Genomic DNA, 24,981 nt, shown 5'->3' with positions numbered 1-24,981 from the left:
CCATTCACTTCCAGTCTTTGTGCTAAGCTAAGCTAGCGGGGGCTGCGTCAGACAGAGTTACAGCACGCACGGATATGAGAAAGGTATGTATGGACTTATCTAACTCTGGGGCATACGGTGAATAAGCTAAATTCCCAAAATGTGGGCGTGTTCCTTTAACTTCATGTTGCCTTTTTTTACAGTTTACATATTAGGACATTTTTAAAGGGTACTGCCTTAACCTAACCCAGTAACAATAATTTTTTAATATATTTTACTGACAATGTACCTTAGTCAAAAATTAACAAAAAGCTGCACTACAGAATTTATTAATCTTCATTAAGTCTAACTTCAACATACATCTGGTAAAACTAGTCAATGCACAATGACCTTTATATGTTAGCTAAGGCATTAACTATAATAACAAAAGTAAAGTGTCTAACAAAGTATATCAAAGTATATAAACTGTTACACTCTGCAAATCTTATTTGACTCAAGCATGAAGCCGACCCGAGGAAAATTTATTGCATTTCAGGGTTTGCTCTTTCACAGCTCAGGAGGCTTATTGAGTTTCTTAATTAAAGTTTTATTTTAAGTCAACGTTAAACAAAAAATGACCTTATTTACTTTTTGTGTGTTCCTGGTCTTACTGTGCGTGATTCATAGGTGCATGTTATTTCAACCAAAAAAATAAATAAAAACAAATTTATCTTGGGAATCTTTAATCAAAATGCAATAACTTGCACTCGCCTCTGAAACGACTTTCCTTTACTTTCCCTCTTTGCCAATTCCTCTCTCAAACCCTCCCCTTTCAACCTCTCCTGGCTCCATATTGATATGCAACACCCATTTTTCACAATCCAATTAATTATCCTGGCAGTGTGTGTAACATTGTTGAGATCTTCTTAAACTCCAGAGGAGACATGTGAGATTACTTGTGACTTTCTTAGGAGAAAAAATTAAGAAGCATAAAACTTCATTTACTCTTCATTTCATCTAATCGATGCAGTGACGGAGAAACGTCTGAGACGAAAAGATCTTATTTCCAGCACGTTCCTACCAGTTCCTACTTATCTATCTATACTACAACCTCTGTACAGATGCATAAAAATGTACTTTTATTAATGTAGCTCTAAATTACATGTATATTTTATACTGACAAATTTTTCATAAAATTTTGCTGTTTTAATCTTAATATTTTTGCACACATTACTTAAAGGCTTGCAGATGTGCAACATCAGTTCTCTATATTGCATCAACCAAAGTAATGTTGCATCATATACCTATCTATTTTCTTATATATATATATATATATATATATATATATATATATATATTCACAGTATTTATTTTCTGTGTTTAATGGCCATCTATATTAATTGTGGGCCTTGTTAAGCATTGTAAATCTTACTAGAGACACAGTCGTCCTGCCACACACGAGAAAAATGATACCGAAACCACTTCACTTGACAAATGTGATGTTTCTCACCATGACTGTAAGGATGTGCTGAGCGCGCGTTTCGTAGTCTAGTCGATCTGCTGTGTACAAGACGCCAGTGCCAGGATTGATCCTAAACATCCTCATGCTCGCCGGATCCACGCTGCTGTGAATAGAGTAACTCAGCTTGGCTCTGTCGTCCAGGTCTCTGGCACGGACGCGGAGGACCTCAGTGTCTGTCAGCGTATCCTCAGACAGTGAGACTTGATACAGACGCTCAGAGAACACGGGAGCATTGTCATTGCTGTCCAAAACCTTTATGTAAATCTACAGAAACGGATAACGGGGAGTCATTTTTAGTTTTGCATGGTCATGTGCATTTCATGTAATAAGGTACTTTAGTGATGACAATACAATGTGGGTTTCTAGGACACTAGAATTATCAGGACCCTGATACCCCTGAAGACACATTTGGTGATAGCTTGCATAGATATATCCCTTTCATATTACAAACGGATTTTGGTAAAATTAGATAAGGGTTGACAGACTGCTTAAAATCCAGAGATATGCCATTTTCCCCTTGGATATTTCGGGAGCAGCTGCCAAGAATATTCAGGGGAAAAGTTTCACGCACAGTTTGATGCCTTGTAACATCTGTTAGGTAAAATGCTTTGGATGTTTGCACAACTAATGATATACCTGTGTGGTTGCTGTGTTTGTCCCATCCGACACCTGTACTGTCATGTTGTAAAGGGACTGAGTTTCAGCATCCAGTGGTCTGGCTATTATTATAGTCCCAATCCCTTTTTGAATGTCAAACGGGCCATTACCTATTACACCAAGAGGACAGAGTTAGGTTGAACTGAATTAGAAAGTATCAAGGTGCACATTTCACAAATCAAACTGTCACGCGGTTCGGCAATCCGGCGAGAAATATGTTTTCCACATTTTCCTCCGATTCATCTAAGTTTTACGCTTTCGAAACATCAACCGCTTTATGTTGGGATCTCTCCCATCAGCCTCGGGTCTCTTATCTTCGACTCCCACAAACATCTGTGGCAGGTTCAAGCCTCTTCATGGCACATTCACGAATCATTAATTCAGGTCCGTTCTGAAGGATAAGGGCAAACTTACGGAGCGTTTTTAGTATTCATTGCATGCATCTGTTCCAATTCCACTCAATTTCCACTGCACTTAGCTGAGATCAGAAGACCCCCACTCCTGAAAGTATCTCAGCACTCAACGGGTTTGCAGGATTGAGCGTTTCACGTTTGCCCCAAGGCACGGGAGCTTTTAAAGCGGGTATGTAAAAATATCTGATAAACCAGCCGACCCTTGGCACTCACTAAAATAAATACAAAATGCTGACAGACAGTTAGCTTACCGCTGTCAGATGAACAGTTTCCACCACAGGAGCTCTGAGGAATATAAAACATCTCGCGCGATGTTCTTCCACCTTCACAGGGAGCGATCCGGATGAATGTAGAAAGAAAGACAAAAATAAATATGGATTTTATGCAGAGATCAAACTGAGATCATAGCAGAAACAAGAACAGTGGAAATGCTTTCAAAATGTTTCATTTGTATTTCTCATATGAAATAAATAAATAAGCATAAGGTACCCATTGCACTGGACAGCACAATGCAAATCCAAACTAGTGAAAATGACTTGATATGTATTTGCACATTATTTTGACATATATCTTCTACAACTTTGAGCAGAATGTAATAAATAATAAATATGCACAAGGGTTCAAAGCAAAGAGCAAACGGAGTAAGTCATTGCTGTTATTTAAAGCAACCTACAACTACAATAAACTTATGCAACCTTAGTAATATTGGTAATTTTGGTGAATTTCAATTAGTTATACATAATACGGCAGGGGTTTCTGTAGCTCATTACACTAACAATGCCAACCAATTAAACCTAAAGGGCATTATCATACTCCCGGCGCAATGCGGCACAATGCAGCGCAATGCCCGACGCAAGTGTCTTTTGCTAGTGTTAACCCACCACAATTATAATTTTCACATTTAGCGCCACGTTGTTTAAATAGCAAATGCATTTGCGCAAAATTTGTGCGCCCATGGGTGTTCCGGTCTGAAAATGAGGTGTGTTCAGTCGCATTGTAGGCGCATTGCTTTTTTGAGGCAACTAAAATAGACTTTGTCTTTACAAAGTAAAACTAAAATAACAGCATCAAGCAAAGCATTCTGGGAAACAAAATCTGAAGCAAAAAAACTGAAAAAGGTTGATGATGATTTCTGGTTCCCAGAATGCTTTGCATGAGAGAAACAGTGTGCGTTATGTGAGCTGTTATACAATGCTTCATGAACTGTAAGCTGCTTTGGGTAAAAGTGCCTCTTGTAAATAAATGTAATATCATTAAAAACACAACACTGATGCTCACCAATGATATCAAACCACAAAGGAGTTTCTGTTTGTCGAACCGATACCACTCCAACTGACTCGTACACTTTGGCGTTTTCGGTCACGGTGAAGTTGTAAACAGGCGCTGTAAATCGAAGGGCGCGTAGCGAAGGCAAGGGCTTTCGAATCCATTCAACACGCAGACGGGCCGTCGACCACTTCTGAGGGGTCCCATTGTCAACGGCTTTTATCTGAGCAGGGCAGAGAGCATATGAACAGGAAAAAATATATATTGCGCAGCTGACGTTGCACGTCAAAATAACATTATGGAGCGTTTCCCAGACTGGTCCCAGATTAAAATGCATGTTTGAGCTGCATTAATCTTAAAACATCTAGCACTGACATACCTTACATATATCAGTGCCATTGCTTTTTCTCAAGATGCATACCTAGGTATTGTTTTTCCCTTTCCCTGTTATTGTTTCACTTTTTTTTTAAATATGCTCTTTTCCAACTCCCCTAGAGTTAAACATTTGATTCTTACCGTTTTGGAATCCATTCAGCTGATCTCCATGTCTGGCGCTAGCACTTTTAGCATAGCTTAGCACAATCCATTGATTCCGATTAGACCATTAGCATCACACTAAAAATAGTCATAGTGATATTACGCACTGCCCGAAAATAGTCCCCTTGGTTACGTTCAATGGCAGAGGACTATTTTCGGGCAGTGCGTAATATCACTACGCCTGCTGCAGCCATGTTACATCAGCAAAGTCTTTGATTATTACGCCAGTTTGAGAGTATAGTTCCTAGCCATATCTGCCTAGAAAATCACAGCTTTTAATTTTCTGTGGGTCTTAGTACTCGATGTAACTACAGAAGAGTCAAGTTTTAAATAGGAAAAATATTGAAACTCTTTAGGGTTTTTTTGTGCGATGCTAATGGTCTAATCAGATTCAATGGATTGTGCTAAGCTATGCTAAAAGTGCTAGCGCCAGACCCAGAGATCAGCTGAATGGATTTCAAAACTGTAAGAATCAAATGTTTAATTCTAGGGGAGCTGGAAAATGAGCATTTTTTGTTAAAAAAAAGTGGAATGTCCCTTTAAGAGCCATATGCTTTTGTATGGGACAATCTGGTAGCTTACCGTAAGGATATCGTAGCTACCGGCTGAGACCATCTTTTTGGAAAACACCATGGCTGTCTTGGCATCGATAAAGAATTTGCCGTCATCATTTCCATCCACAATGCTGTACGTGAGGTCTGCGTTTGACCCTTCATCACGATCGTGGGCGAACACTCTGTATACGGGGTCACCTCGTTTGTTACGGTCCCGATCTGGAAGGCTTATCCGGTATAAAGAGTCTGAGAACTCTGGTGTATTGTCATTCTCGTCCAGGACATGGACTATCACCCAGACAGTGGATTGCCTGAAGATACCAGCTCCATCCATAACAGTAACCTAAACGCATAGAGAAAATACACTGAAGACTCAGTACTACCCTTTATAATAACTAAAACAAGCATCTTTATTAATATTTCTCTTACTTAACGTAAGCGGTTTGTTATAAAGTAAACTTGTGTGGAACTCTGACACAGTTTATGAATGATATCTCAGATCATGCAGCTTATTCGGAGGCAGGCTTTAACTTAAGTGATCAGATTTACATTACATTTACATAGAGTCATTCATCATGCGATGTATCCGCGGCGACTTACGAAAAAGTAACATCACAAGCACTTTTTCAAGTAAGTGCCACGATATCTGAAGTATATCACACAGCCATGTTCCAAGAGTAAGTTGAAAGCTAAAGTAGAAGGAATGGTTGAAGCAAATGAAAGAGGACAGTTGAAATAGATGAAATAGGAAGATCTTTTATGGTCGCGGTATAGCTGAGTGCACATTGATGCATTTCAGTTGTTTCGTGAACGATGTAATGGTCTCAGCAGATGGGTTTGAAGTTTGTGGCTCATTCCACCACAGAAGAACTGAGAAAAAAGATCTGAAGACCTAAATGATATGGAGAAGGACTTTCATGTGTTTCTCCACGACACTAAAAAAACACGGCCCATACATAAAACGAAAATGGCTGTCGCTCCTCATATTAATTTTAAACGAACAGACAAACACACCACTACAAACATATATAGTAGAAACCCATCTCATCTAACTCTTTTAAGCACACTAAAGTCCCCGGAGAGTAGATGTCACTGATCAGACACAAGAAGGGGCCTTGGGCCATTACACCAATATTCAGCGGATCATGAAAGCCTCAATGAAGTAAATCTTTAATGGGGTGTTCTACTGTCACCGGCATGCACTGGGGGACCCTTATGTTGTGGCTGTTCTCAGAGGAGTTTTCTCGAAGGCAGTAGTTTGTAAGATGTGAACTTTGAAACTGACAGTCTCTGTGAATCATCATTTTGTGAACATAAAATCAATGGCTTTGATTCCACCCTGGGCATGTAGGGCAGTCACGGGGAGCCACACCCATGTTATCGATCGGCTGTACTGTACCGCCGTCATTGACCAATCAAGTAATTTAAAGGCTGCTCACTAGACTAGACAAAAATTTGGGCACACGCACGTGTTTTGAAGTTAGGAAGTGCTTAGCTTTGGCTTTCTAATGTCTGTCATTTACTGTATTATGCATATGTTGATATACTATAACATGTTTTCTCAAACTTTATAATATATGGTCCCCCATCCCACATATAATGACCCTTTATCAAGGGACCCCTAAATATTATATATTTGCAAAATATTGTGCAAAAATATATACTTTTGCACAATACTGTGCAAAAGATACAAACTGAAAATACAGGAAATATGTACACAAAATTCAAAAATCTATTTTCGAAACTAAATGTCTTCTTCAGCCATCAGTCAGTATTTATTGTGACCTCCCTTGGCACTAAACATATCTTGAGCTTTTTTAAGGAGACTGAAGTCTTGAAGTCATTCGATTAGAATTAGAAATTAGGATTTAATTTCATTTAGGTTTAAGAGATTCTGCAGCTGCCTGCTATTGCTCAAGTGGAAGGAGACTTTACCCTAAGTACTTGATACTTTAGCTTATACTTTTATATTTTAAGTCACAATTGTGTAAATCCATTACTCTCTCAACTCTATGGCTTCTACCGCTTATTTTCCAATTAATTCTTTAGGATACTAGTGGGATCTTTCAATTTACTTTGACTGACAAATGTGCTTAAAACAGGATGATGAGTTTATCCTATTACGATGCAATCAATAAAATATTGAGGCTGTTGAAGTGTAATCATTTCCACCTGCTTTTTAGCATTTTATAACATCAGCACATCAATTCAAAAATTAATGCATTCTTCCTGTAATCAAACATATTATTAAAGATGGATTAAAGCATTTGTATGCATGTTGCATAGTTGTATTTGAAGCTCAACTTTGAAAACATTTAAGGAGGCCTGGTAAAAACTACTTGCAACAAATGCACAAAGCTTACCAAAAATAATAACTTTTTTAACTATTAAACTTTTTTAAAATACTATTAATTGATAAAACTATAGTCAATGTATGCTTAATTTCCTGTAAGGCATTGTTACTCTCTGAATATTTTGTATATTCGAATAAAACCCATATATGTTTTTGGTTGCCTATTTTGCCAAATCATTTCTCAAATAAATACTTTAAGCAAGCTTTTTGTTTTTTCCAATATGTACCATAAACTTTATTATTTATCGGATAGAGCCTGGATAGATCATTACAAGCGTTCCAAAATGCGATAAACACCATTTATAAAAAGGAGTTACCACCAAAATCAGTATTGTATCAGGTCAGTATAAAAAATAAATTCTTAATTTTACCCAAAATCTGATATCTTGTTATTCTGTCATCTTTTCTCCCTTTTTTCCCAAAACGCGATAAACGCCACCCCTCCTTCTCTGCAGAATGCAATAAATCCGCTTAACCAATCACAGCGCACCATTCCATGCACTGTAGACAACAATGGTGGCGCATTAAATATGCAAGGAATACTTGTTTTCCTTATCTACTTTGTACTTCGTGATTAACAAACAAACAAAAACAAAGTAAAACTTTTGTTGGCATTGATAAACCTGTAGTGGTTTTCTGTGATGGGAAAGAAACATAAGCCATCAATATCGAATAATTTACTCTATACAGGCACTTGGGAGACAGAAAAATGCTGGCTGTTGCTTGTTCTCCCGAAAGCATCAAGCTTATGTCATGCTAACACATTGACCCCAGGGGATCTTATGAAAAACGTTCCAATATTTTCCTCAAAGTCAAATCGAGCAGGACCAAAACAATTTACAGCTGATCGCTGTCAAAAAAGTTTAGCGACGACGTCCCAAGTATGACAGCAGCAATGCCAGTGTTCTTAATATGACAACGTAAGTGTTTTGATTAATGCCATTAATGTTTATCTTTTAATCGGTGTATACCACTAGTCAACTCAGTGAATGAAACATGGCAAAGCTGAATGCACATTTATATATTGATTCAATAGATTCATAGCATTTTGGGGAAAAAAACTTGTCATGGATTTATTGCATTTTGTGGAAAAAAATAATCAGTTCTTATAATAAATCTTTGAAAATCAAATTATGGATTAAAATTTTTAATGTTATTATAACCTAAAGATACTATGTGAAAGATTGTAACAGAAAATAGTGGGTTTCATCTTTTCACAAGTTTTTACCGAAATTACTCAAAATGGATTTATTGTGTTTTGGAACCAAACTCTTGAAATATTGTGTAAATATATTGGACACCAGAGCAGGTACAACATTTGTTTTCTGTATTCCATAAAAAATAACATGCATACTTGAAATGACACAGTGCATAGTAAAATTATGAAGTTTTTGGGATAAAGTCAGATAAGGTGTATGTACCTCCAGGAAGTGTTCTGCTTGTTGCTCTCTGTCCAGCTTCCTTGACGTGGTCCTGATAAGTCCTGGAAAACAAATGATAAAACGTAGTAAGAAACAAAACTTTCATGATAACGATAGTCTTACACCGTCAAATATCTTGAATTAAGTGAATCGAAGAGAATGGAATAACTGTTGCGACTATCGTACGAACAGCCCGTTCCGCTTTCAGCAATGATTAATAAATAACATGTCAGTCAAGACTGCATAAATTGCATTGTTTGTTTATTGTGGAAGAAAGAGCGGCTCATGACACTAGAAGCCTTTGGCGTAAACCAGGCTCACAGATGGCATGTAGTGAAAACACAGGGTTATTTTTCAAGCTCCCGATGGCTGTAAATAGGCTTTAAAAAAAGCACTTCTTTGCGAAGAGTGCAGTAGAGATTGAGCACAGGAAGCTGTCCTGGAATATAAATGTTTCCTTAAGGCAGAAGACATCTGGATGCTGAAAACTGTGGATAAACAAGTTTAAGTGGGTCTGTGAGTTTGACAACCAATCCAGCTGCAGAAAAGCTAAGTTTCAACAAATGTGGGGATTTAAATTTCTATTTACATATGCAGATTTATTTCTTTGAGGTTGTTTTAATGTTCACTGGTAAAAAACAACGAAATCCATATAGGGGAAGGTTCCCGGACAGGTTTTAGATTAATCCAAGACTAGGCCTAGGAATTTAAGTCGTTTTTACAACCATACCTAACAAAAAAATTACTTGTGTGCATCTTGGGATAAAACAATGGCACTTGATTTATGTTAAAGAGCACCCATTTCATTTCTAAAAAACAATGTTATTTTGTGTATTTGGTATAACACAATATATGTTTGTGTAGTTTATGGTTCAAAAAACACATTATTTTCCACATACTGTACATTTTTGTAGCTCCAGATTTCACTCTCTTCCTGAAATGAACAGATTTGAAAAGCGCTTTGTCTCTGTAAATTGTGATTGGCCTGAATACCTCTGATGTCAGCAGGAAATGTGAAGCTCCTTACCATGTTTGAAAGATTCGCTCGCAATGTAATGCTAACAGGAATTAACTTACAGGCTGTGATGGGAGGAATTATGATAATTTCGGTCTTGTCTACGTCACCAATCCCAGAAAGTAAACTGTTGCCTACAATCCGTGTAGTCCAAAAAAATAGATTTACATTGGAGACAATAACGCATGTCATTGTTTTCTTTGGGGTTTACACCTTTTGCATATGGTTAACATGTACTAATACACACTTACACACCAAAGGAAATGTAAAAACATGAATCGGACAATAGGTGCTCTTTAAGATATGTCAGTGCAAGATGTTTTAAATTAAGGCAGCTCAAATAGGCATTTTAGTATGGGACTAGAATAAGCCCTGTCCGGGAAACTACCCAAAAGTGTCAAACTATATTTGAAGAGCTGGAAAAGCCACTGCTAAACGCCATCTCCATCAAAAATTACATAATAATATTGAGCGACTGCTCTCGGCACGTATTATGCGTTTCCTTAATCCAGGCCTCAAGCTATTCAGAAATACCGGTTTGTTGGCAGAATCCTTTAAATGCCATAGTGATTTTTCAGCAAAGTCCTCTAAGTGCACGGAAGATGAATTGGATGAACAACAGCGCACATACATTGAGGTGCCGAGTTTTTACCTGGTTAAAGGAAGTTTACAGAATATATTATGATATTGACCAAACTTTGAGCCTGTGACTGGAGATTTTGAAAATACTTAATGGGTTTTGCTGCAACAGACAAATGTATATAATATCAAATTTAATGCAATATCAAATTTATTAAATACCAATGAAAAGTGCCATTTGTGAAAACAAGGCATTTCAGTTACTGACAAATAACCTTTACATTGCCATTATAAGTGAATTACTGAACGTAAACATATGAGCCTGTTAAAAAAAATGCTAATTTAGCCTAAAGGGTTTTGCATCTTAGACATCAAATTAGGGTCATCTTAAACTGTTTTTACATTCATGCACAAATGTTGGAAAACGGGATGCATACAAAAATGCGAACCTCACACATACAATAACAGCTAATTTATTAAGTATGACCTCCTGAAGTACGCTTACCATTTCTTGGAGGACAAAAATACTTTAAGGCTCTATTCTGTAGCCTATTTGTTCAAAGTGCCTCTTACCTAATAGAAATGTATTTCACATGCCAATGCCAGTGATTGTCTGTGAACCATAACCATGGCAACAATGAGCTCCTGATGCTAGAAGTTGAAAAGCACTGCTGGAATCCACAGCATTCGCTAACGTGTGTCAAAAAAAAATGTATGTGAAGAAAGTGCGAGCAAAGGATTACCAGCAAATCTAAAGCAAACCAATACAGAATCAAGATGTCGTTGAGCAGGTGTAACTAAAGAAATTACTCTATGGGTGGTGAACTTTATGAAATAACTTTGGGCCGTGCACAAATTGCCGCCTACGTAGGAGTTAGCATGAACGTGTATTATTATGTGCTTTGCCAACCATCCATCCATTTTCCAAATGCACTCGTCCTCTGCTGGGTCGCGGGAAGCTGGAGCCTATCCCAGCGTCTTAGGCCACAAGCAGGCTACACTCTGGATAGATGGATGTTGACAGCGTTTGCAAGTATTTGCTATGCCATTACAAAGCTTTGATTGACTGCTAGGGTGTTTGGGTTCCTTCTGGATGGTTGCTAGTGTGTAACTAGTCTTTCCAATGGATGTTTCATTCTTTTTTTTAGAAAAGTGACTTTTCGCAATAAGCAAGCAAGCTACTAATAATCAACCATGCACTCTTATATATTTAGTTTAATAACTGGATGCTGCTTTCACAAACAGCTAATTTATTTATATGAAAGAGTTGAACACTAGAAGACAAACACAAGAAGAGTGCATTACTAGTAAGGAGTGATTGCATTTTGTTGCTTTTCCCAGCAGTGGTAAGAGCAAAAACGGAGTCCGTAACTGCAGTGCAGTGCAGTGACAGCCTAACGGTACAAGATGTGAAGTTGTTTTAAATTGGTTCATGCTTTGATTCTTTTCATTTAATTCCCTTCGCATTTTTATTCCCTTTCATTCATTGTTATTCATCTGCAAGGACCAGACTTGAAATTTGTTTTCTTGTTGAACGCACACATTGGTTCACAGGCTTTGGGCCATCATAGAGTTTATGTTAAGGAAATATACAGCATTAGCTTGCTTTCTCGTTCACGCTCTTCAGCGTAACATATTTGAATGCACACGCACACGCTCGCTCACTCAAATCTCATTATATATATCGAGTTAGATTTATTGAGCTTAAACCTTTGTATCCCAGTGTAAATATGTAGCGGCACACGTCGTCTTGGAGGGATTTGCCGATAGTAGAATAAAAAGCTTTCCGGCTGGCACTGAAACCTTTAATTAATTCACTGACTATAGCTGCATGCATAAGCTCCCATGACTCACTTAAGTGACAGCGAAGCATGCTAGCGTAATCAGCAGTACAGCATGCGCCCAGCACGCTACTGGAGCACAACTCTGCATGTGTGTTGACTCTTCACGCTGATGAATATCCAGACACAATGAGGATCACAGGCTGGGCGGCTTAATTTATCAATAGCTTGTTACTTCCCGTAAGTATTCGGAGAAGTAAAAGGATGTTGGACGCTGAGGGGCAATGTGCTTGACTATGAAAGTAATTTATCAGAGTCCACATGAAATCAAAATTGAGTTTGTTTGTTAGCTGGGCATTGTGGTGAACAATTCAGTGCAAGTCAATCCACAACCATTTTTTTTTAGATATTTAATGAAATATTTGGTGTTTTGAGTCAATTTGCATAGCATAGTTTATGCCAATCTCTTAAACTTGAAAATTTTGTTGTGTTTTTGTGTTAGGGTATAAGTTTCTCTAAGATCGAACAGTCCTAAAATCATCAACAGACTCAAAGCAAGTTTAGACTCAAAGTTCAGACTGTGAACAAATGGTCGCATTTTGTGACCTGATTTTGAGAAACGTGCAACCTGAAAATTTGGAATTTCTTGTAGTTGTTATTTCAGGTTGAAGGACGAGTAGATTGCAACAAGTGTGGAGAGCGATATGGGCAACTTCCCAGGGTGGCATTCTGCTGGGGGGATTGGGCGGGAGCAGCACGGGGCACCTGTGACAAAAATGGAATGCACGACCAGGTTTTAACAGCTCATTTGCACAACATGTCAATCGTTTTATGCCACTATGAGCCCAGTTAATCTACCAATGGGTTTATGCATTTTATTATCAAAACAATTGTTAGTAATACAGAAAAATTGAATAATTGCATTGCAGGCTGATTTAAGGTGTGTCCCTAAATTTCCTGCTTGTGCTCCTCAAATTTTTGTCAGGGGCTACAGTGCTCTTAGTCAGGGGCGCGAGGGAGCGTCGCCCTATTAATGTTTTATTGGATTTTAAAGGGATACTTTTTTGAAAATAGGTTTCATTTTCCAGCTACCCTAAAGTTAAACATTTGATTTTTACCGTTTTGGAATCCATTCAGCTGATCTCCAGGTCTGGCGCTTGCACTTTTAGCATAGCTTAGCACAATCCATTGAATCTGATTAGACACTTAGTATTGCGCTTAAAAATGACCAAAACGTTTTGATATTTTTCCTAATTAAAACTTGACTCTTCTGTAGTTACATTACACATGTGTACTAAGACTGACAGAAAATTGAAAGTTGCAATCTTCCTGGCTGATATAGCTAGGAACTATACTCTCATTCCAGCGTAATAATCAAGGACTTTGCTGCCGTAACATGGCTGCAGCAGGCGCAATGATATTACGCACCGGCCGAAAATAGTCCCCTGCTATTGAAAATTATCAAGGTGACTATATTCGGGCGCTGCGTAATATCATTGCTGAATGGATTTCAAAACAGTAAAAATCAATTGTTTAACTCTAGGGAAGCTGGAAAATTAGCCTATTTTCAAAAAACCTACCCATATTCAAAAGCTGATTGCAAAAGAACTACTAAAGGTAGGATGAAACGGGTTTTTTTTGTTTGAAAGCAGAGGGTCTGTTATTTCATTTGGTATATTGTATGTTTATATATTTAAAGAAGAACATTTTCTGGAAGGCATTAAACTTTGGTGAAAATCATGAAAAACGCTGGCGCTGGCTGGCAACTTTTTTTAAAAACGCTGGCGGTGAAAGAGTTAATGATAAAATGTGCTATTTAAAAATCACATTTGCCTAGTAGTGTATTTTTTCCTAGAGTGAATAATAAGCTAAAATAGCAATATTTTAGTTAAGGACGGTCGGTGAGGCAAGGTCAAATTTTGATTTGTCGCTTGACTAAGCGTGTTCCCCAACCCTAATAACTTTACATACAATTTCTTCAAGAAAACACAAAGGCTAGGAAAATTTCATAATTAAGGTTGTATACGGCATAAAAGGTCATGTTCTTCCTGATCCCATTTTTTAAACCCTAGTAAGTGTGTAATGTTGCTATAATAGCATAAATAATACCTGTAAAATGATAAAGCTCAAATTTCACTGCCAGGCGATATATTTTCTTTAATAGAATTCCTCTTTCAAAGCCTACAGCGAACGGCCGGTTTGGACTACAACCCTCTACTTCCTTCTTTAATGACGTCAGTAAAACGATTTTTTGACTAAACTCCGCCCACATGAATACGTCAGTCGCCAGCTTTGGCTCAAACAGCTCTGCTAAGCTAACTGCTATCGAATCACAACACTAAACAAACTACACAATCAGAACTCGTTACGCATTTCTGAAGGAGGGACTTCAAAGAACAAGAAAGACATCAGCCTGTTTTGAGGACCGTGAAATTTCACTATGGACATTCGAAAATGGATTTTAAAGAAAAAAAACTACAGCAACTGCCCCAACCTATTGGTCTGAGCTCCAAATAAGCAGTGTTGTGCTAATTTGAAGGTAAGTGTTTGTTTGTTGATGTATATAGTAAGATTGTTCAGAGCTTTGTACGTTGCTCACTATAAGAGTAGTTTTTGTGGTTATATTACCGAGATGTTCGTTTATAACGTGTTAAAACTTAAGGAACGTACCAAAGCTATATGTAGTTTATAGCTGTGAGAATTATATGCATTCATGTTATTACTCCCCACTGTATTTCAGACGCCCCCACATCAGCTCTCGGCTGGCGCCGGTACTGCTCCTAGTAAAGTCTGAGGCCCTGAGATGTTTTTCTCATTCAATATTCAGTTTTACTAATGCATAACAAATCTGAAGGAGGTTGCAGTATATGGTCTTTAAAGTCAAATAAAAAAATGTGAAACAAAAATGAGAAAAAAGGAAGGATCAAAATACGCACATCCAAAAAAGTGCAAGACCAGGTCCAAGATCAAAGGACGAATAAAAAAATAGAAAAAAGATCTGCACACTGTTAGCAACAACGTTTCGGTCAAAGACCTTCGTCAGACAAACTTACGTAAATTATTGTTACGATAGCCCCAGTCTATCATCTAGCCCTAATATGATTTTTTGTTTTACGATTTCTGTATTGGGAAAACTACACACATGTGCATGTACTGTTAAGACACAACAAACCGATCCATCTTTTACCTGTATTGGAATCAATGGAAAAGAAGTTCTGGGGATTTCCCGCAGTGATGCGATACGTGAGACGGCTTTCTGAGGCCGTAACATCTGGATCCTGGGCTTGAATTCGGACGACAGACACACCTCTAGGTGAGTTCTCCATGATGTATGGGTGGTAGACAGGTTCAGAGGTCAAAGGTGCATTATCATTCACATCCTCCACCTGGATAAACACCTCAATAGAAGCAGAAAGCGGCACCACACCTCGGTCCGTCGCGTGTACTGTTAACCAATAGGAATCCTGCGCCTCACAGTCTAGGGCGCCAGCGGTGTAAATCATTCCTGTGAGAACACACAGAAAAACACATTTGAACGGCATATTGATCATGACTTTGATAAAACCTAATAATCGCTGCTTTACACAGCTTGTGGGCTATGATGACAAATTCATCTGACAATTTCTGAGTTATCAAACCCTATCAGTACTTCGGTCTGAGAACATACACATACTCATTTTTCAACTATTCATAACTTGGTTTGCGATCCAACTACATGTCAGAAGTGTCGAACTGTACCATGAGTCAAACTTTATTAAATGTGAGGCACCCAACATTTTGAGAAGATTAGAGTCAGGCGGAAAGATTAATGTTTATAGACACACTCTCTCGGAAACCAAAGGGCGGCTCGGCGGGTTTTAATACCGGGATTGGTCTGGCCTGTCTAAAAGTGTAATTTCTTTAGATTTTCTCTGGGGAAATTACTTAAGTTTCAGCAACATACCTGAGAACAACCTGAAGGAATTGAAAGAAAATGCCCTTTTACAGCGTTTTGTTCTCATTTAAAAGTTTATTTGTTAAATGTGAGACATATAAAAACGTATCTACTCTAATTTTTTCAAAAGGACAACAATAATAATAAATTGTTATTAATAATATGGATCGTAGACAATTAATAATGTCCAAATGCTATTAAAACACAGCAGAAATGTATATATTGTGTACATTATGGTTTCATATACTGAAAAAAAATATTAATTCAATTTACTCAAAATTTTTAAGGTAAGTGGTTGCAATCAATTTATTTATTTAAACAAAAAATAGAAAAAATTAAAAAAAAAACTTTTTTGTTTAAATGTAGCTTAAATAAATTGATTGCAACCACTTACACTGAAAAAAATGATTCATTCAATTTAATCAATTTTTTTAAGGTAAGCGGTTGCAATCAATTTATTTAAGCTACATTTAAACAAAAAAAATGTGTTGAACTTAATCAATTTTATTTAGTAACCCTAGTATAAAAAAGCTTAGTAATTTCTGCCATATTTAATTGTGCTACATTCTCGTATATTATTTATTTATGACTGATGAAAAATTATTAATTGAATTTAATAATTTTTTTTAAGGTAAGTGGTTGCAATCAATTTATTTTAGCTACATTTAAATAAACACATTTCATTGACTAACTTTCAACATTTTTAAGGAAATTGTTTGCAATCACTAACCTTAAAAACAATATATAAAAATGACCCTTAAATGGCTTTGCAAATACACCAAGTGGTAAGTTTAATGTTATTCAGCAAATGTAGTGCATGTTCAATAATTTCTTTGTGTGTACAAGTGTTTAAAACAAGTGCTCACTGCACATTCACAAAATATAAAATAAAAAAAACACAGATGGAAAGAGGCCACAATGTTTGTGAATCAATAAAACAGCACAAAAGTCAAAAACAGTAGTGCTGACTTCACACATTGCACAATAATTATTTTTAAAAAAAGTGTTACATTTTTACAGACAACAGTTATGAATCATTAAAAGCATTATTAAAATGTTTAAAACTACGGATTCCCAGGTCTTAAATGATAAACAGAGTAGACTGTGACATCTGGACTAACATTTCATGCTGAGCATGCACATACATGTCTGCTTTTCAGTCCTTGAATTTTTGGGGAGAGCTTTAGAATCCATCTGCATAATGAATTTCTAAAAAATTTCAAAAAAAGTAGTATTTTAGTTCTTTGGGGTACGCCAAATTAAGCACATAGATTGTACCCAGCATCAATGCAGGCTTGTGCCACAGATTTGAGCTGCTCAAGAATCATCACTCCAACAACGACTCCAATATCGTCATAGTCGCCAAGAACACCTTCTTTCTTTTTGATTACACATATGTCCATGGTGATGTTTTCCAGGTCTTTCAATAAGTCATCTTGTTGACTGTCCTACATTTAAATAAAAATAAGCTGTTATTAGAGATTGTTCTGATTCATAACACTTTGACAAGTCTACAGGCAAGGGTAATTACAAAAACTATGACACCCCTGTTGCCCATATATTATACAGTGCCCTCCATTAATACTGGGACAGAGTGCACACTTTGAGCTGTATTTAGAGGGTATTCACAAATTCCAATTTGTCTTTAGGATTTAGGAATTACAGTCGTTTAAATGGGCCAAACGTAATGGGACAGTTGAGCTGTAATGGACATGCATTTTGTATTTGTTAAATAATTTCCTCATATATGAAGCATGTTGTGATCTAAAGTTGAAGTTTGGCATTTGGACGCTGTGGCTGTAAACACACATCATATACACAATTCACGTCCATAAAACAACTTTTAAGCGAACTGTCCCATTATATTTGGCCCTGAAATACATTTTTACATATGTAATAACATATCCCAATATTTATGAAGGGCACTTTGTGTGTGTGTGCGTATATATATATATATATATATATATATATATATATATATATATATATATATATATATATATATATATATATATATATATATATATATATACATACATATACACACACACACACACAAATATATATATATATATATTTGTGTGTGTGTGTGTGTGTGTGTGTGTGTGTGTGTGTGTGTGTGTGTGTGTGTGTGTGTGTGTGTGTGTGTGTGTGTGTGTGTGTGTGTGTGTGTAAGCAACTCAGAGAAAGCGAAAACATAGTGGAACTGCAGGTAAGCACTGCAGCTTTTAAATTTGGACAATTGATAACGAATTTATCGTGACGTGAATATTAAAACACGTTATGAGATATCGCCACTGATATATTTATAAGCAGCATGCAAAAACATCTCTCTGACACTTTTAAAAAACTTTTATATAGTACTGGCAAGCACAAAGTCTCATATTAAGCGAGTTAATAAGAGACAAGGCCAACATCAGAGCCAGGGAATTCCTGTCAGAGATGTAGCCCAGAGAGGGCGGTGGTCAGTGGGGCGAGTAAACACTGACGTCCGCTCTCTGGTTCTCACGTACCGTAGCTTCCTTAAGCAAACGTTCAAACAGGCGCTCTCTTAACTTATCGACTGAATATTTGAATATTATACATATATATTCTCGACTGAACTAATCTTAAAACTACATCTTGTGACAAAGAAACGCTAATATTAAGAAACGGCTTGTTATGAGATTCAAAACAGCCGAGTGAAATCCGTGGCGGAAGAAAGTAGTTCCCAAACAAAGTGGCTTTTAAAATAACTCTGTTGTTGTTTTCTAGTTTTCGTTTTTCAAACGTGTGCCGTCGAACTGTTGTATAAAAGCAATTTCGCTCTCGGAGTCGTGTGGTATTTGGTTAACTTATATCGTCACGGCTGTGATTGCCTCCAGCACTCTGCCTGGAGGAGCTCTTATAAACGGCGTATTTTAAGTATATAAAAATATTCACGGTAAAAAAAGGTGCTGTATTACATGAAATATTACTTACTGTGCAAATAGACCGACTGAGCAAAACTCCGGGGCTGAAATATCCCGTCTTCCTTTCCCACCGTCACCGTGAACCTGACTGGAAACTCCTTTTAGCACCAGGGAAAATGTGCATTTGTGCGCATGCGCAAAGAACCAAACTATTTTTTTAAACTGAATTTAATAAATTATAATGACTTGGATTTGAAGCAAATACAATTCGCTTAAAACCTATTAATATATACTAATTAAAATCAAAAACTTAAATAAAATAATTAAAACTAGCTAAATTGAATTATGCTTCATTTAATTGGGGCCATAATCATTTTTTTCAGTGTACCTTAAAAACAAATTGATTAAATTGAATGAATATTTTTTCCAGTGTATTTAAAATAATGATAACATTTGTTTAAAAGTCTAAGCTAAAGCAAAACTTAATATTTCCACACAATGAATATACATAAGTGTACATATGTCAATGATGTCATAATAATCATATTTTTTTTACAAATATAATGCATTTTTAAATTACTGACACTGAAAAAAATTATTCACTCAATTTACTCAATTTTTTAGGGTAAGTGGTTGCAACTAATTTATTTAAGCTACATTTAAACAAATTTTTTTTTAAAAAAACCTTTTGTTTAAATGTAGCTTAAATAAATTGATTGCAACCACTTACCTTTAAAAAATTTAGTAAATTAACTTAAACAAGCCACAGTAGCCTGTCAGTTGAAAATGTTTTCGCCAAAATATTTAGATTAAAAATAAAATAACTCCATATATGTAAAACAGAACAAATGCACAAAGCACAACATCCTGGTATGTAACCTCTGTCTATTTTTAATATTATTGTCTATAAAATAACAAATAAAACTGAACCAAGTAACAATAGTAAAATGTATGCTTTTGCAGTTTTATAAATGGACTCGGGTCTCTTTTGGCGTGGGTCTCAAAATTGTTTGTCTAGCCTTACTTTAACTACTTTAATCTGAGTTTTTTTGCTATGTTTGAATTAATTAATAAAGTAAATAAAATAGTAAACCATACCTAAAAAAAAATTATTCAAAAAAGCTGAAAGGCAATGAGATGTATTTTCCACAAGCTGGGAATCGAACTCGGGTCGTCGGAAGTGCGAAAGCACCACATGTCGGAGCACTGCTCACTACACCATCGGCTTCGACAATGAGATGTAATTTGATTTGAGCCATGATACAGGATCCTCTCAGATGTTTTATCTTGACACATGCAAAAAAACACCTCTTGAACAATGGCTACAATCCTATAACAGCCTTATAACAATCTTGTAACAATTTTTTATATCACTACCCAGTTTCACCTCAAAGATATTGTCCCACATAAAGATTTCAATATTAATCCAACTTTAAATAAACTGAAACCATGCTCATAAAACACAAACATGTGTAGCTGTCTGTCTAAATTGTATTTTTAATAACTTAAGGGTCACGTCATTGACCTATTAACACTTTAGGTGTAATCCGGTGACACTTTACAAAGGACAGGTTTGCTGAGCTGACAGATTTGTAGCTGGTGCTGTCCAATCCAAACTGACATCTTTGACATACCACTGACTTTAGATGGGCTGGGCATCTTACCTTAGGGCACAACGGCTCAGAAAATATACGACCTTCAGGTCTTCAGCAAAGCACATCTAATCATTCCTGACCAAAACGCTGCCTCTGCCATTCTGTGATTAGGAGCGCTTCGACGCTCGGCACATGTAAATACAATCAGGGATGGAAAGGGTCACGGCATGACCCATTTTGTGGCAGTGCCATGTAACACGGTGAGCCGATCGGTCAACCGTAGCATACAAGCAAAAGCGTTTGGCCGTGAACAGATTCAGCTGAGGGGTTTTTAACCATCAAAGCCACCAGTAGGAGAAAAAGCAGAACACATGTCTTAAATTGTTACTGAAACCCAAGCACTGAGAACTTAAAAAGTGATACACCTGAGGGTAGGAATTGGTACAAACTGAACAGGGACATCTAAAGCTCCTGTTGATCTAAATGCAGTGTGACATGTCAGGATGCAAAAAGAAAATCTGCTACAGTATATTTACCATAATACCTTCAAAGACGAAAAAATCAGTTTGCCTCTCCAATTAACCTGTTCAACAGAGTAGTTGAGAAAAAAATGAGGGCAATAAAAACACACACGATACAGATGGAGCAGAGAATCGCTGAATTAATAGGTTGTTAGGTTCAAGTACTCAAATGAAAAGTGTGCCACTTTGGTGGATTTCAGCAAGACAGTCTCATCTGAAGTGTAGCTGATGAATGAAAAAAATTCACTAATGAGTTTCCTCTCGCTTTTAAGCACGTTAGATTTTTTATACTGCAATAAAAAGACACTGGGGTGTAATTCAACCCGAAAGTCAGCCAAATGTACTTTTATTACGGGCATCTTGTAACTCAGCGAGAAACTTCGCTTGTTTGCAGAGTTTTCGAAGCGTAAACAACGTCTGAAGTTGGCAAAAATGGCAGGAATTTGTTTTTATAGTCACTATATAACCTCTGCATTAATAAAAGTTAAATCACGTTACGGTTTATGTCATGTCACATTACAAACTTTCATCACAATCGAAAACCTCCCAGTGAAATTGCTGCAAAATTGTAGGTCACGCAAGTACTGAATCCTCACACTGGGAGGTATGCACTCTGCTTCTATACACTACAATGATAAATCACATCAGTCAAGTTTTAGCGCGAGAAATCAAAAGCATGGCAGATGCATAAAAAATGGCATGAGGCTTCAACGCTGTCTAGAGCGTGACTCTACAGACCAGACAAGCTTTGTGCAAAGTTTGATTCTAGGATTCTAGCTTTGATGCTGAGGTTGTTTTGATGAAGGGATAAGCTTGGAGTCCCACCGGTCCTGATGCTGAGGATGAGAAGTTCTACAAAACACGAGGCCAGTCCCAACTCTAATTAAAGACGCTCAGATTTGTACTAAGCGCCTGGTTTTGTACAGCATTTGAACATGAAGAACAAATTTAATGGTGCAAAAAAGACTAAAGCAATGCTAATGATTAAGGTTTTCTGACACTTCGCGTTTGCGATTACTCAACTGTGAATCTCAAACCACTGATTGCGTCATTAAATCCAAAACACAAAATGCATGTGCCACTTTGGATTTACAAGCCATTGGTTTTCTCATTATTCATGAATGTCAACCAACAGGTGTATATTACAAGCATCAAGAACTACTTATGATGCTAGAAAACTGAAAATTGGTGTTGTGCCATTCAGCTATAGCAAACTTAAAAGGATGATTACGTGTTTTGTGGTTAGTGATGTCACAAAGATTCAACAATTATATTTTAAAGCTCACAAATTACAGCAAATCAGTTTCAGATCCACGCCACTTTGATATGCAAACTAAAATTAAGTTATTTAAAAATGAAACAGGAAGTTTTTTACCAATGATAACTTGAAAAGGATGATTATGTGTTTTGTGGTTAGCGGTGTCACAAAGATTCAACAATTATCTTTTAAAACTCACAAATTACCGCAAATCAGTTTCAGATGCACGCCACTTTTATACGCAAACTAAAATTAAGTTATTTAAACATGAAACTGAAAGTTTTTCAGCAATGATAACTTAGGGTGATTATGTGTTTTGTGGTTAGCAATATCACAAAGATTTTACAATTATCTTTTAAAACGTACAAATTACCGAAAATTAGTTTCAGATGCACGCCGCTTTGATACGCAAACTAAAATTGAGTTATTTAAACATGAAACAGGGCTTTCGCTGCAATGATAACTTAAAAGGATGATTATGTGTTTTGTGGTTAGATATTTCACAATTATCTTTTAAAACTCACAAATTACCGAAAATTAGTTTCAGATGCAAGCCGCTTTGATACGCAAACTAAAATTTCGTTATTTAAAAATGAAACAGGAAGTTTTTAAGCAATGATAACTTGAAAAGGATAATTATGTGTTTTGTGGTTAGCGATGTCACAAAGAATTCACAATTATCTTTTAAAACTCACAAATTACCGAAAATTAGTTTCAGATGCACGCCGCTTTGATACGCAAACTAAAATTGAGTTATTTAAACATGAAACAGGGCTTTCGCTGCAATGATAACTTAAAAGGATGATTATGTGTTTTGTGGTTAGATATTTCACAATTATCTTTTAAAACTCACAAATTACCGAAAATTTGTTTCAGATGCAAGCCGCTTTGATACGCAAACTAAAATTTCGTTATTTAAAAATGAAACAGGAAGTTTTTAAGCAATGATAACTTGAAAAGGATAATTATGTGTTTTGTGGTTAGCGATTTCACAAAGAATTCACAATTATCTTTTAAAACTCACAAATTACAGAAAATTAGTTTCAGATGCAAGACGCTTTGATACGCAAACTAAAATTTTGTTATTTAAAAATAAAACAGGATGTTTTAAGCAATGATAACTTGAAAAGGATAATTATGTGTTTTGTGGTTAGCGATGTCACAAAGAATTCACAATTATCTTTTAAAACTCACAAATTACCGAAAATTAGTTTCAGATGCAAGCCGCTTTGATACGCAAACTGAAATTTTATTTTTTAAACATGAAACTGAAAGTTTTTCAGCAATGATAACTTAAAAGGATGAATATTTATTTTGTGGTTAGCGAGTCACAATTATCTTTTAAAACATACAAATTACCAAAAATTTGTTTTAGATGCACGCTGCTTTGATCCACAAACTAAAATGTAGTTATTTAAACATGAAACAGGGCTTTCGCTGCAATAATAACTTAAAAGGATGATTATGTCTTTTGTGGTTAGTGATTTCACAATTCTCTTTTAAAACTCACAAATTACCAAAAAAAAAATTCAGATGCAAGCCGTTTTGATACGCAAACTAAAATTTTATTATTTAAAAATGAAACGAGAAATTTTTAGCAATGATAACTTGAAAAGGATGATTATGCGATTTGTGGTTATCGATGTCACAAAGATTTCGCAATTATCTTTTAAAGGGGACATATCATGAAAAACTGATTTTTATCATGTTAAAGTGCTATAATTGCGTCCCCAGTGCTTCTATCAACCTTGAAAATGTGAAAAAAAAAAACATTCTCTGCAAGCATGTGAAGAATTAGGTCACTGAAATTTGGCTCCCCTTATGATGTCAGAAGGGGATAATACCCCCCCAGTCTGCACTATCCAACCATGGCAATGCCAATTAGTGCAGAGATCAACTCATTTGCATTTAAAAGGACATACCCAATAGCACATTTTTGCTCACACCTATAAAGTGGAAATGTTAACATCATTTAATAAAATATTTTTATGGTATTTTGAGCTAAAACTTCACATACATACTGTGGGGCTGGGGAACCCACCAATTTATTTGACATCTTAAAAAAGTATTGTGAAATATCCCCTTTAAAACTCACAAATTACGGAAAATTAGTTTCAAATGCACATCGCTTTGATACGCAAACCAAAATTTAGTTATTCAAACATGAAACAGGAGGCATTTCAGCAATGATAACTGAAAAAGGATGAATATGTGTTTTGTGGTTAGCGATGTCACAAAGACTTCACAATAATCTTGTAAAACTCACAAATTACTGGAAATAAGTTTTATATGCATGCCCCCTTTGATACTAACTAAAACATAAACACCTATCTATGTTATTTTATCATATTCATATTTCATACTATTCCATAATTTAATTTCATATTCCCAGCAATAAACTGTTCATATTTTAGGATGTAAATAATCAAATATTCATAGTCGAAGCCGAATTTAGAACATAAGCCGACAACGGATTAAAAATTTTTTCTCTTTCTTCACGTATCTTTCACGTCTTCACTGAATATCAATAGCGGTTCTTTATATGCCAAGTGTCTTGAATTACCAGGATAGGTTCACAAGCATCAGGCCTACGTATGCTGAAAAAGCATTTTCCCTTAACATAAATCTCTTCCCCGTCCCTTTCATTCCAGAGCAGATCTACATCTCTGTAACGGTAGGAGAGAAAATGCCTTTGTATTCCACGCAGGTACCACAAGGAAAACCCT

General features: G+C 36.3%; 1 protein-coding gene and 1 long non-coding RNA gene across 2 annotated transcripts in view; both read right to left on the bottom strand.

The window, feature by feature from the left end:
• Positions 1-24,981, bottom strand: part of fat3b (FAT atypical cadherin 3b) — an 85,866-nt gene that overhangs the window by 51,850 nt on the left and 9,035 nt on the right. Inside the window, exons 3-9 of the mRNA XM_065290711.2 lie at positions 15,244-15,561; positions 8,682-8,743; positions 4,936-5,250; positions 3,829-4,039; positions 2,802-2,873; positions 2,117-2,247; positions 1,469-1,744 (exon numbers count right to left, since the gene is read on the bottom strand). Of these exons, the coding sequence (XP_065146783.1) occupies positions 1,469-1,744; positions 2,117-2,247; positions 2,802-2,873; positions 3,829-4,039; positions 4,936-5,250; positions 8,682-8,743; positions 15,244-15,561 (1,385 nt within the window). The remainder of the gene's footprint in view (positions 1-1,468; positions 1,745-2,116; positions 2,248-2,801; positions 2,874-3,828; positions 4,040-4,935; positions 5,251-8,681; positions 8,744-15,243; positions 15,562-24,981) is intronic.
• Positions 16,945-19,120, bottom strand: LOC135779804 (uncharacterized). Its single transcript, XR_010544866.2, has 2 exons — positions 18,952-19,120; positions 16,945-17,438 (listed from the first exon to the last, which is right to left on the bottom strand). It is a non-coding gene; the product is annotated as an uncharacterized lncRNA (long non-coding RNA).

This window comes from Paramisgurnus dabryanus, chromosome 10, assembly GCF_030506205.2.
Source record: "Paramisgurnus dabryanus chromosome 10, PD_genome_1.1, whole genome shotgun sequence".
Lineage (NCBI taxonomy): Eukaryota > Metazoa > Chordata > Actinopteri > Cypriniformes > Cobitidae > Paramisgurnus > Paramisgurnus dabryanus.
Note: the sequence above shows the minus strand (reverse complement) of the source record. Positions and strands in the feature narration are given on the sequence as shown.